General features: G+C 44.7%; 1 protein-coding gene across 2 annotated transcripts; it reads right to left on the reverse strand.

The window, feature by feature from the left end:
* Nucleotides 1–38: 38 nt before the first annotated feature.
* Nucleotides 39–12055, reverse strand: SPG21 (SPG21 abhydrolase domain containing, maspardin). Of its 2 annotated transcripts, XM_049812635.1 has the most exons (10): nt 11927–12055; nt 9727–9954; nt 8450–8543; nt 4410–4571; nt 3476–3556; nt 2709–2854; nt 2086–2194; nt 1497–1604; nt 975–1115; nt 39–639 (listed from the first exon to the last, which is right to left on the reverse strand). In XM_049812635.1, the coding sequence occupies exons 3-10, from the start codon at nt 8510–8512 to the stop codon at nt 517–519; spliced, it is 933 nt and encodes a 310-aa protein (XP_049668592.1). In that variant the 5' UTR covers nt 8513–8543; nt 9727–9954; nt 11927–12055; the 3' UTR covers nt 39–516. The 2 variants fall into 2 exon arrangements, with proteins under 2 accessions (XP_049668592.1, XP_049668590.1); XM_049812633.1 differs by lacking the exon at nt 9727–9954.
* Nucleotides 12056–12814: the final 759 nt, after the last annotated feature.

Consider the following 12814-nt stretch of genomic DNA (forward strand, 5'->3'; position numbering starts at 1 on the left):
GAACTTTTATTGAAAACCATTTTTGAACAGCAAGGAAATTAAAAATTCAAATGCTTTATTTCAAATAGAAACTAACTTACAACACATGAAGCAAATAAGTGATGGCAACATTGGCACTTAAACATCTTTTAAACCAAATATTCAACAAAAATATATGTCAGCTTATAAGTACATGATCTACATGTGGCAATATAATACAGCTGAGTGAAAAATATAAAAAGAAATATCGTTCTGCTTAAGAACATGATAGTGAAGACTTTGGTAGCAAAAATGTCTTTGTTTTTAAAACTGTAGTCTTCAAAGATGCTTCCTTGAATTCAAAGACTGAAAATTAAACAGCTCTATCCCATTACACTGCTGGAGGTTACTGTCCACGGGTAGTTCACTAACTATTGATCCTGTTGGAATCACACAGTGATAATCGGCTAATGCAAGGAAAAAGGCAGAGTGGGAACAGTTGATTGTACACAGGAAGACCACCAAACCGATTCCTCATTTTCACTGACACCCCAAAACCTATTGCTCTTCTTGCTCATTGCTGGTGTGAAGACTGATCTTCTGGACTTCCAGCTCTTCTGCACTGACCATGGAGGGATCAATGGCTGCATACCGGGTACCATGGAACTGCAGTAAATGGATCTGTCGGACATGGAAAACAACACTGAGACAGGTGTAGAAGCATAAGGTTTTGGTAAAAGAGAAACATTCCTTTGGAGTAATTTTTGTGAGGGCCAAATCATGTCTCTGGAGTACAGGAGTTCAGAGAAAAGACAGAGGAAACGGGGAATAGCCAAGACCCCAAAGCCAACCCATCCATGAACATGGCTGCTCCCAGCCCTGCCCCTCTGTATCAGTGATCTGGGAACCAGAGCAAACAGAGCACAGGCAAGTTAAGAGCAAGCACAGAAAAGGAGTTTCCTACTGCTGTTCCAGCTATATGTGTTAGCAGATTGGGTTTGAATGCAGAGACTCACTTGAATATATAGGTTGACCTCAGCACTCCTGCAGAGATATGGGAAGTTGCCTCCTGTTTTGAGATGAGCTCTTCTGGCATTAGGATAAAGCTTATACATTTCTTCTTTTGCTTCAGTTGAAAGTGCGCTTTGGTCAAACACCTACATAACAAGTCACAGCAATTAGTTCTGAATCTAATCAGATATTGCTTATTAAATCAGACTGGATATATGCTGCTCCAAGAAGCAATTCTCAGCTTCTCTGTGGAACAGCATTAATGAAACAGAAAACAAGCAAACACATTAGGCATCAACAGCTAGAAAGCTAACATTGTGATACGTAAACATATGGCTGTGTTACTGCAGAGTATCCATAATTCAACACAGAAGAGTCACAGTGTTGCCTGGCCAGTAGATGGCTTATCTAAGTATGAAGTTAGATGCTGCAAATATTTACTGAGTTGCTAACAGAATATCCAGGTCCCACCTGCCAAGGGGAGGAAATGGCGTTTAAAGAAAAGGATTATGTTGAGATTAACTTACATCCATAATGGTTACAGGGATGTCTCGAATTTTATGAGGTTCTACATAGGAGTTCTGGCAGTTGAGGGTAAGTCTTGAAGCGAGCTCGCTCTGGCCCAGACTCTCCAGCTTTCAGCAGAGAGAAACACTGATTAACAACATACTTCACTGCAGGAACTTAATGTAATATTAACAATACAGCCAAAGAAAAGTCAGTTTTAAAAGGAAACATGACTGCACTTCAGATGAAGATTATAGTTCCAACTTAGTATCTCTCTGCATGAGACAAATGTTTAAAACATGTTCCATTAGGTGCTTCTGCCTCCAGAGCATGGCCTACAGACAGATCCCAGCACTTTCTCCTTTTCCATCTTAATTGCTTAACTTCCTCTCTTATGATCTACATAAACAAAAGAACTGTAAGGCAGATGGTCACAGCATCAGTTAAATTGCTGGGGCTGTGAGAGTCAACACCTTCTAAGGATCCATTCCTTACTCTTCCCTTCCAGGCAAGTAAATGAAGAAAGCAGCAGAAATATCTACAACCTCCTGCTAAGTAAATCTTCTACAGAGATTGACATCACAGCCATTAGAGTACACAATCACCTACCCTGTCCACCATGAAATCAATCCCATCAGCCATTTCAGGATCTAGAGGACCAGACGCAAAATTCCCAAGGACAATTTTTTTCAGCATAAAAGCAGGCATCAGCCAAAAGCTAAAACAGAAAGAAGATGTAACAATCTTCAAGCACCCAGGACTCCAACATTAAGATGCTTTGTTGTAAGCACTCCTTTTCCTTGCACTGTGCTTTAACTCCAAATGAAATCCTGAAGAAGCTTCAAGAGCAGAGAGATGGAAAACCTTGCAGCTAGGTGCTTGAAATGCTCTGGGAAGCTGTTAGTCTTATATCGCAAGAGTGTATTTTAAACGTGGTGAATAACAGTTCTCTTACTCTAAACAGTTTAGCTAGAAACCAGGCAGAGTTCTTAAATCCAACCACGCATCCACAGAGGATCACAGAATGACTCGTCTGTCAAATTCCACACTCCCAATTGTGAAAATTTCCATTTTCCTCATGGTGTGGATTTAAGAGTCACAATTATTCCATCCTGCACCTCCCTCACCCAGGCTGGAAACAGCTTAGACACATGTCTGACCAGATCAGCATGATATTTCATTGCAAAAAAATTAATGCTATGAATCTGATTGCTTGTCTCAGTCTTCCTTACCTGTTCGCTGTCCATGTCTGATTGAAGATAGAAGTGTCACTAAAGGAATTACATAGGATGAGAGATTGAACTCTGGGAGATTTGTGTGTGTATTCAGCAAATTTTTGAGCCAGAAAGCCTCCCAGAGAAGCTCCAAAAAGGTGAACCTAATTCAAGGGGAAAAAAACCCCCAGATCATGTTACATTTGTGAAATAAATGACCTCCAAGCACAACGTTTCATTAAAAAAATAAGTCATTCCAGTTCTACCCTGTCACCATACCCCCCCTTTTTATTTTTTAAAAAGAATCACTCTTCTATTCAGCTTCTGGTTTTATGCACAATATGTGATAAATACTGAAAGAAAGAAGTGTTTCCAGATCACAGTTCAAATTTCCGTGTGCTTATCAAGCTTAAGAAAAAAAAATAAAAATCAAACATTTCCCTTTGTCTTCAATAGCTATTCCAATCCAAGATACTTTATTGTGGTGTTCTGTACTACATGAGTTAGGAAGGATCACTTCCACAGGATCTCATGAAAAACTGAAGTTAACCAATACAATTTAATAGGCCTAGAACAGCAGTTGAATTTAGGCCAAGTATAACAATTTTCAAGGGTATTCACCTCCAAAAATAAACTAGTTTCAAATGTAAAATTGCAACACAGCCTCTATTTATAGGCTACGTTTTTGTGCCATTATTTTATACACTTGCTCTTAATTGAGAATCTTTCAAACATCAGGTTTTTATTGCAACCGTATGTCCATTTCCCCATCTTGGAGCACTCACTTTATCCAGCTGAAGGTGGTCTAACAGCTTTCTGAATCCATCACAGAACTCAAGGTGATCCCAGTACACCGGATACTGCAACTAAAAAGTAAGAAATAGCCAGTCTCTGATCAGTACCCATCAGCTGTCTGCTTCAAAGTCATACCAATTCTCACATTAAAGGTTTCAAGACAGCAACCTGCCTTTCCTGTATCACGAGGCTCACGCTCCTCAGCGAGGTCCCTACAGCCAGAGAATGTGAACACCTCCCCCTTGCTTGCACAAAAATACACAACTGAAATCACTGCAGAGCAAGTTTGTTAGGGAAGGTGCAGTGTTGCTTCATTCTGTAATTGGGGGGTGGAGAGGCTGGAATGATTCTTCAGTGATTCCATAGCACATCAAGTTGGCAGGTACAGAAATCATTAACCACTGCTAGAAAAACAGCAGTACTCCTAAAGCCATACTGTTCAGCAGAACTATGGTTACACAAATCAATCGTTTCAGTTCAATTCAGGAGCTGAAAAGCCACAAACCAGCATGCTGTTAGGATTTTAAGGAGTGACTTAGCATTTGCAGCTAGGCAGGTTAAGAACCAGATTATGCACCATCCCTAAGGCAAACACAGAAACCCTGAACTAACCCAAACACTTGCCTCATGGCTAACAAAGATCCAGCTGGAGGCAAAGATGACTGGTGTCCAAGGCACACAAGGGAGAAAACAGACTGAGAAATTAATAATGCGTATGCACAAGGCTCTGGTTAAATGCTGCCATAAATGTACAGCAGATTTTTAGCCTGGATCTGCACGCTGCATACTCTGGAATACAACTTAGAATCAGGTTTTTTATGGATTCTCCTTAGTCAACACTAAGAAGTTCATCTTCATTATCCAACCTCTGATTAGAGCAACAAGCACAAGTACATTAACTTTGACACAACTGAGAATACTCACAGCAATAACTCTGTAGCCCCATCCAGTCAGTGCCAAAATTTGCTGGAAAAACACATCTGCAGTTCCACTTACAGGAGGAAGAAATATGAGTGGGCACCGAATACTCCTAGGTCCTGCATCATACAGCGACCAGACTTTACTGTCATCATCATCTACTATTATCTGGAAAGACAGAGGCACAGGAGGGAGAAGAAACACACAATTCAAATGAGGTTCTTCATCCAGCTTCCAGGATTGCTTATACAAAACTTCTGTCATCTAGTAAATATTATAATACTCAAGACTCCTTTGAACAAGACCATCTTTTACTCTTCTTCACAATAGCTTTCTTCTCTAAGGCTGTTTACTAACTGGAATTACAATGTTTGTGTGAACACTGCTGGAAAAAGCCACAGCCATGCATTGTCAGACCAAATGCTTTGTGTGTCCTGACACAAGCTGGATAATGAATACCGCACCTTGGGAAACGAGCCACTGTGCCATGGCCCAGGAGAGACCCAGGAGGTCAGTTCAAGATATGAGAGCAATAGCTGTAGGCTGGAAGAGCCAGCACTGCCCCCAGGGGCAGCTTTTTAAACAAGAATTGACGTTTGCATTCACTGGACAAAAGCATGTATTCAGACCTGTAACATCAAGCCTACTGAATTAAGCAGCTAACACCACAAATTATTGATCTGAAACAGTTATAGCTGGCTGCCAGAAACAGACGCGTACACAAGTCCCAAAGCAGCACTGCAAAGCTGACCTGGAAAGAAAAATGCTTCCATCATCTGGCAGCATCTCGGGAACATCTGGAGTGCCTAGGACACACAGCTGCCTTAAGCAGATTATTCACACACAAGCTGCTATCCTTAATGAGTAGTTCCTCATACAGTGCCCATCTCGGGGCAGAAGCTGGAAGTCCTAGCACAATTAGTATCTTTAAAAGTATAAGAATTAGGTAAAGGTCTTCTTTTCTAGCAGTGCTGAGCCTGACTTGTTTTTACAGGGCCTGTTCTACCAGCAAACTGTTTTGTATATTTAGGATGCTCTTTCAATGCTCCACAACCCAGCAAAAGCGTGCAGCTCATACCAGATCAACAAGCACAAACCTCTGGAGAAAGTCTGCATCACCCAGCGGGAATTCATCTCCTCTGTATCAAGATTTTATAGCTTTTTGAACAGCAATATACAAGCACAATTCACTTTCCCATCACAGCAGTTAAGCTGCTCAGGGAATCAGAGAAGAATAGTGTATCACAAATCAGATTTGCTTGACTAACAAATCTGCTTGTAATAAAGCCAGTATTTCAGGCTCTGGGAGCATGTGAGAAATCACATGATGCTGCTGTTTGTAAAGTCTCTACAAAAATAAAAGAAAGATTGCATACCAGAGCTTTCAGACCACTGAAACGATTTAAAAATAAGCCTTGTATAAAAGCCCTCCCAGCCCCCCAAAACAACACTTTGCACACAACTCCAGAGCTCCAGACCTCGCTGTTCTCAGCTCTTATTCCATCAGTAATGTTGGATCCCTTCACGGTGGCTGTCAGTGGCTACTACAAAGTTTACCTTTAGAAAAATTTCCAAAGCCAAACCATACTCCTTGAAATCACAAAACCAAAGTTAGTTCACATCAAGAGAGCTGAGGCTCAGAGATAACGTTTCTTTCCTCAAGCCCAGACAATGAATCAATGGGTTTAGACAATTGTTCTATTTGATTTCTAGCCACACACCAGGTAGTTTAACTCCAGCTCCCAAACAAGGCTAAGCGCTACTTATGCAGACAGCAGCATGGTTAACTGCTGATTGGTAGGTCACCAGCCTTTTCTTCTTATGATCAATCAATCAAGATGCCTACAGTTTACACAAAGGGTAAAATCTGCACTGCACTGAAACAAGGGGCAGAACTTCTCCCCTTGAGTTTAGCAGAGCCAGGGTGTCCCCCACTGAAGACTTCTAGGAAGGACTTATCTAAGACAGCAAGCAGTGTACGCAAATGGCAGCTCAGAAGCAAGGCTGAAGACTTAGTTTACAAATGTTCTTTTCTGTTCTGTACTTCCTATCTCTGACAAGAGCAGGAAGGGCGATGAAGCCATGCATTTCCTGCTCCTCTCAGGAGGAACATAGCCTGTTTTCAAACAAACTGCTCTGGCTCTGCTTCCTGAAGTTGATCTGACAGCAGTAAAGTGCTCACCAGCAGTAATGATGGTTGGTCATTCCTTCCTCTGTATTGCATGTGCTTTGCCTGTACTTTTGGGGGGATAACACAAGCAAATGTATTCCTAAAGACTGCTTCAAAGATTAATTACATCTTCAGATTGTGCCTTTTTTTTCCCCTCTCCTTCTCCCTCCAGAAACAGAATTAGTTTGTTTATTTCTACCTTCTTCATACCTCACATTCATCACTGTGGCATCACTTTACTTTTGAGTAAACTGAATCACTCAAGAGGGTGAGGTATTCCCTAGTCTGAAGGTCACCAGGTCAACAACAGCTTCAGCTTACACATGTCCTCATTTATGAAATCCTGACTAGTCAGCAGCAGCTGAAGGCAGTGGCTCCTGGCAGCAAGCTGCAGCATCACACAGCCCTCACAGCAGCAGCAACGCATTCCGTTGTAACCACAACCTCCAGCTCCTTTCATTTACCATACTGCACCCCATAAAGCAGCACCTCAGAGCACCCACGTCTTTCCACTGAAATACTGCCTCCCGGCTTTGCTGACCTGATGAGGGATTGCTTGGAGGCAACAGCATGGCACAAACAGACTCAGCAGATCTGGTACTGGCCAGAAACAGAAAGAAGCTGGACAGCCAGAGCCTAGACAGCACGCATCGTCAACAGCAATAGATCCTTCTTATTTACAGAAGACACAAATGGGCAAAAATGAATGAGAAATCCTGAATCGAAAATCCTACAGCCCTTAGAGAAAGCTACACGCCACTCAGTGGAAATAATGCTAGACACATTTAAGTGTTGCTCCTTAGGTTTGGGGACGCAGTCCCTTTTGCGTGGCCCAGCTGCAACCAGCCTGCTGTTGAAAGACGCAATGCTGCTCTTGCCTCTGCTGCCAGCACCATCCCTGTGTTCCTGCAACCCACACAGCCATCAGATTAGGGAACTGAACCAGCTGGAAGTCAGCTTAGCCCCAAATCAAACTATAAAACACCCCTAAGCTAGAAAGGTCACTGACTCTGCTCGACTTGTATGGTTACACTAGCGACTGTGTCTGCAGGAGCAGCAGGCTGGGGTCTAAAGGCAAGACTATCCTTCAGTCTGGCAGGAACCTGGGCTGCTGCTGCAGATTAGTCTGTAACCACAGCCTCAGCAAGCCTTATCTGCACGGGTACGCGTGAGAGCTAGCCCGGGTGAGGAGCTACATACTAGTACTGCACTCCATGCCCTCTGCCACTCAGCACAGAGAGAGCAGAAGTTGGAGCACTGCACACCTCAAACACTCTCTTGTGGTTCAGTGAAAGGAAGTAGAGAAATCCAAGTGAGAGGAGAAAGTGGTTAGACAGTGTGGTTAAGCAGAAGACATCTAAAGGACATGCAGTAGAAGTAACCATTTGTTTTTCTCCATCATGATTAAGGCATCTTTCCACTCTCAGCAATCCCGCATGCAGCCCAACTGCCGAGAAGTTGCCTTCAGACACTCTGCTGCGGCCTGAGGATGATGGGTAGGAACTGTGGAGGTGGCCCTGGCAGCATGGCCGCAGCGCACACAGGCAGCTCCGTGACAGGCCATGCTCATGGTCCCCAGCACATGCTATTTTCTCAGTCTCCTCCTCAGGCATGGCTGGCATCAGGATGCCAGACACTGCTGCCGTGGCTCACAGCTGCGAGCCTCTGCTCCCCACCACCACATGCAGAAATGACCTCCGAGAAGCATGTGAAGATTAAGAGCATGCTTTCACACACTCGTGGGACAACAGTTCAGGAGATAAGCCAGGTCACTAGCACAGCCACAGCTGTTCTGCATTAACCAGACAGCTTAGTCTCCCCCACTACAAAGCAAGAGGAGACATTTCACCCACAAGTCAATTACAGCTGTACATACCTTTTTAAGAGGAACTGTGCTTCTGAACCAGTTATAGTCAGGAGAGACTTTAATCTCTCCCATGATGTTTAGAAAAAACACAGTTTAGGTCAGCCTGAAAAAACAAAGAGAGACAAAGTTAGAAATCAAGACAACAGTGTTACCTCAGGCAGCACTCAAAACTGTGCCCTACACGTAAAGCATTTTCAGGGCGAGTTTTACTCTTATCAGTTGATTGTACTACCTCTGATTCATGCCAAGTTTACTTTTTCTCAGTTTTCATCACAAACCATTTAATTATTCTCCCAAGAGGCAGTCATCTGACTGCCTTACTGTACCAGCCTAATTATGAAATGATGCTTTTGTAACAGCATTCCTGTGTAACAGTTGTAAAGACAACTGTGTTGCAGGCTGTAAGTGGCATAAAAAGCTAAAGCACATTTTCAGTTTGCTTTTAATTTATAAAGCACTCCAAATTTATATCTAATAAATATTCATACAATTCACTCCACAGTTCAGACAATAGACTTACATTATTTCACAAACCTACTGCTTAAGCATTCAGACCACGCTCTTCCACCTCAGTATAACTGACCCAAAGGAGTCCCAAAGCACATTGGGAACATCAGCTGATCCAAGGCTTAATTTATAGAAAAGCCCTGAAGTTTTAATTCTATCCACACAGAAGCTGACTTGTCAGGAGTTACCAACAAAGATACCTTTGAAACACACCAGTTAATACAGAACAAATTGATTCAGAGCTGGGTCCACACAGGAATGCCACTAATTCACTCTGAAGTCAGAATGTCCAAGCATACATAATGAGTGTCTACTAATACTCCATTAATTAGTAATAAACACTTAGGTAACTTCTAGATTTAACTTTTTTTAAAGCAGCAAGAGACCATTATCTTCCATTTATACAGCAGATGGTATCAAGCAGTTCTGAAGCTTGCAGACTCAATAGCTTTACCCTGAAAGCCAACTGCCTCAGGAGATTATTTTCATGCATTCACACACAGCACTGAGCATAATAAAACAAAGCAACTTTTGCTCTTGCTACTTAACAGTTGCCAAGTATAAATCAATAGGCTTTGTTTCTTAATTCTTCATAAATTAAGACCTTGATATATTCTGCGAGTCACTCCATTTCTCCCTGCAGGAAAGATGCCGGTGTATAGGCTTAACTAGCTTATTAGGTTATAGCTGGATTAACAGTTATTTACAATTCCTCATCTTTCAGTCTTCATTTGCCATTTTCCAAGTACAGAAAACATGAATTTTAAAAGGAAAAGTACTTTCTAAATTCCAAGGCAACACATATCTTCCACAGAACAGGTGATACACCTCTCATGTCCAACAAGGGTTTGAGGTAGGAAATTCAGCTGCGTGGCCATTGTTTCAATTTTGTGCAGCTTTGTTTTGGCGCTTGCATCAACTATTCCGCTCTTTGGCAAGTCTGGCAGCAGGTCTTAGTCTGGCAGCAGGTAAAATTACAGGAGGTAAAAAGTATCTATTCCAACAATCTGCAAAGCAGAGCAGGCACAAAGATGCATTATGGGACTAAGGGGGACAGCTGGTCATTAGAGAAAGGAAACAGTAGTTCAGACTACTAATTCCTTTCCATAACCACACAACTAGTTTTCAAAAAGCTATTCACCAAATGATGGTGTGACAAAGTTATGGCAGAAACAAATTACAGCAAATGCCTTAAACCAACACGTTCTCTTTGAGTATTATATTACAGCAGGATCAAGACAGACAAGTCATGGTCAGGGCCTCACTACGCTGGGCACCGCACAGACAGAGGCACAGGAAAGGAAGACTTTCTGCTAATAATTCTGGTTGCCATAAAGGGTCAGCAATCTCTTCCTGCTGTGATCACCTCTCTTCTTCTGCCACCTCAGTCTTTCAGCACTGTTAAGCTAATTTTTGTGGGCTGGCACATCACTTGGAAGCACAAAGCTGTCTATCACTAGACTAGGTAAGGAAATAGCATGATGCAGATGAACATCGTCCTGTCAGCGTACCTCAGCTCACACCACAGCAAGTTAAAAGTTCATCTGAAACCTAAATTTTGAGCTTCCCCGTTCACCTGTTACCACTCGTGGAAGCAAACCGTTGGCCACCAAGGCCTGAACTGATTTTCCCCAGCTCCTTTCTTGTAAAAGTGCATCTGTGACCACCACTCCCAAAGACTGCCCCACTTCTAAAGCTCGAGTAAACAGTTTTTCTTTGATTATAGAAGTTTTTTGCTGAAGTTGATGTCCTATTACTAAAATACGCTTTTTCCTTGGCACAGAAACACAGAATTAAATTTGCACATACAAATATTCTCGTCAACAACAACTATGTGCTCTTCCAGCCATAGAAAAGCTGAACCATGAACTCAAAACAGGGAACCAGCCACCAAAGGCAACTCAAATCACAAAGAACCCAATGCTGTTCATGACTCAGCCTCTAAAGACCCAAGTTTCATTTTTAGTAAAACCAAACAACTTGAAGAACTCTAACCTCTTAAAAACAAGTACTCTAAAGGAAGAATCACCTATGGATGTGTTCAGAGCTCTTGATAATATTGTCCTTGTGAGTTATCCCCACTACACTAGTGACGTGCTCCATTCATTATTGATTTAGAAAGACTTTGATCCTGCCCCTAGAGAGGAAACCCCTGTCAAAGTAGATTAGACGAGTGGCAACTTGCTCCTTTCCCCTGTGCTGTGTCTCTGTGAGCCAGGGCCTCTGCGCAGCCTCTCTCCCACTACACTGGCCATGCAGTGCCCACTCCCACGGGCCAAAAGACCTGAATCAGCAACACCAGCAGAGATGAGCTGATGTGGGCTGCAGGCAAACACCCGGAGATGCAGGGGAGTCGCCAGGGCTACGGGTGCTTTACGAATGCCAAATGCAAGCAATATAGAAAAAGTTACAGACAACTGGGACACAGCAGCACGCGCCTTCCCCTCTTCCCCAGCGCTGTTCCCACTGACCCCAGCCCCTGCTCTATCTCCCTTCCCCAACCACAGCCGGCTGCCAGAGCTTTGCAGGGAGAAGGGGGCAAAACCCTGCTCAACACCCCCAGCCCGGGCTCTCCCCCTCGCAGCACAGGCTGAGGCGGCCCCTTCCCCTGAGAGCTCCCCCCAGGAAGATGAACCCCCAGAGCAGGGCTGGGCTTTGGGGTTCCCGTGCGGCCGAGTCCCCATCTCCCCCCGCCGCCCCCAGCCCGGGGCGCCTCAGGGGTCGTGATAACCCCCCCCCCCCCAACCAACCACCACCACCTCCGGCCCAACAGCCCCTCATAGCCCCCCGACCCTTCAGGGACAGCCTCATCCAGGGGTACTGCTGTCTCGGCACCTGAGAGACCCACCTCCCAGCGTCCTCAGGGCCCACCCGGCCCCACTGAGCCCCCTCCCCAGTCCGGGGCCCTGAGGAGAGGGGCAAGGCCTGTCTCCACAGCGACGACCCCCCCACGTTCCCCCGTCGCTGCTCGGCCCTTACCGGCTGGGCAGGGCCCGGGGACGGCAGGGACGCAGGACCGTCGCTCTCGCTCTCCTTCTCCTCCTCCTCCTCCTCCGGTGCACCCAAGCGGGGGCACCCGCCGCCGGCCGCTACTTCCGGGTGCTGCTTCCGCGCCGGCCACGTGACGAGGGGGAGGAGCACAGGCGGAGCAGAAAGCGGGGCGGCCGCCATTGCTGCCGAGGCGGAAGTAAGTGGTTCTGGCGCCATCGCTACCGAGGTAGAAGTCACGTGCCCACGAGACGGGGCGGTGATTGGTCGGTAGGCTGTGAGGGGCCGCGGCCGCCATTAGCGTCCCTGCGGCGGGAGCGTCCGAGGAACCGGTTGCTGCCGTTGTTTCGCTGCTCGGCCGGTTCTTCACAGAATCGGGTTTTAACCTAGAAAAGGCGCGGCAGCTCCCTGGTTGTGTTTTATTCCGCTCTCTGCCGCCGCTCCGCTTGGCTCAGGTGTCACTGTGACCTGCCACTGCCATCCAGCGGGAAAGCGCGCCATTTTTTTTACATGTGTGAGAAATCCCGAGTGATTTCAGTGAAAGCCCTGGTGAGTGAAACGGCATGTGTTCAAGTCGGCGTCTTACTTTTAATATAGTAGGTTTTATCCAGCTCTCTTCATCGGGGTGTTGTGCAGTGCTTGTTCATCTAATACAAAATCTGGATCTTTTCATCAGCTGGGTCTATTCCAACTAAATTTATTTTTAAAAAAGCTGAATTCAAGGCTATGCTAAAAAGCGAGTTACAAACCACTTCTACTGATGCATGTCAGTATGTCCCTGAGCCTAACCTGCTATTCCTGCCTAACTCCCTCAAAAAGCTCCCGAAAGGAAACATGGTGGTGGATTTAATGTGCAGATTAAAATCAGATTGACAGGTG

Source organism: Accipiter gentilis, chromosome 10, assembly GCF_929443795.1.
Source record: "Accipiter gentilis chromosome 10, bAccGen1.1, whole genome shotgun sequence".
Classification (NCBI taxonomy): domain Eukaryota; kingdom Metazoa; phylum Chordata; class Aves; order Accipitriformes; family Accipitridae; genus Astur; species Astur gentilis.

Coding starts and splice junctions, on each gene's coding strand:
- SPG21 (XM_049812633.1), bottom strand. CDS start 8,512: ATGGGAGAGATTAAAGTCTCTCCTGACTATAACTGGTTCAGAAGCACA. Junction 2,195..2,708: donor CAGACATGGACAGCGAACAG/GTAAGGAAGACT, acceptor TTTCTGTTTTAG/CTTTTGGCTGATGCCTGCTT. Junction 1,605..2,085: donor TTGATTTCATGGTGGACAGG/GTAGGTGATTGT, acceptor CTCTGCTGAAAG/CTGGAGAGTCTGGGCCAGAG.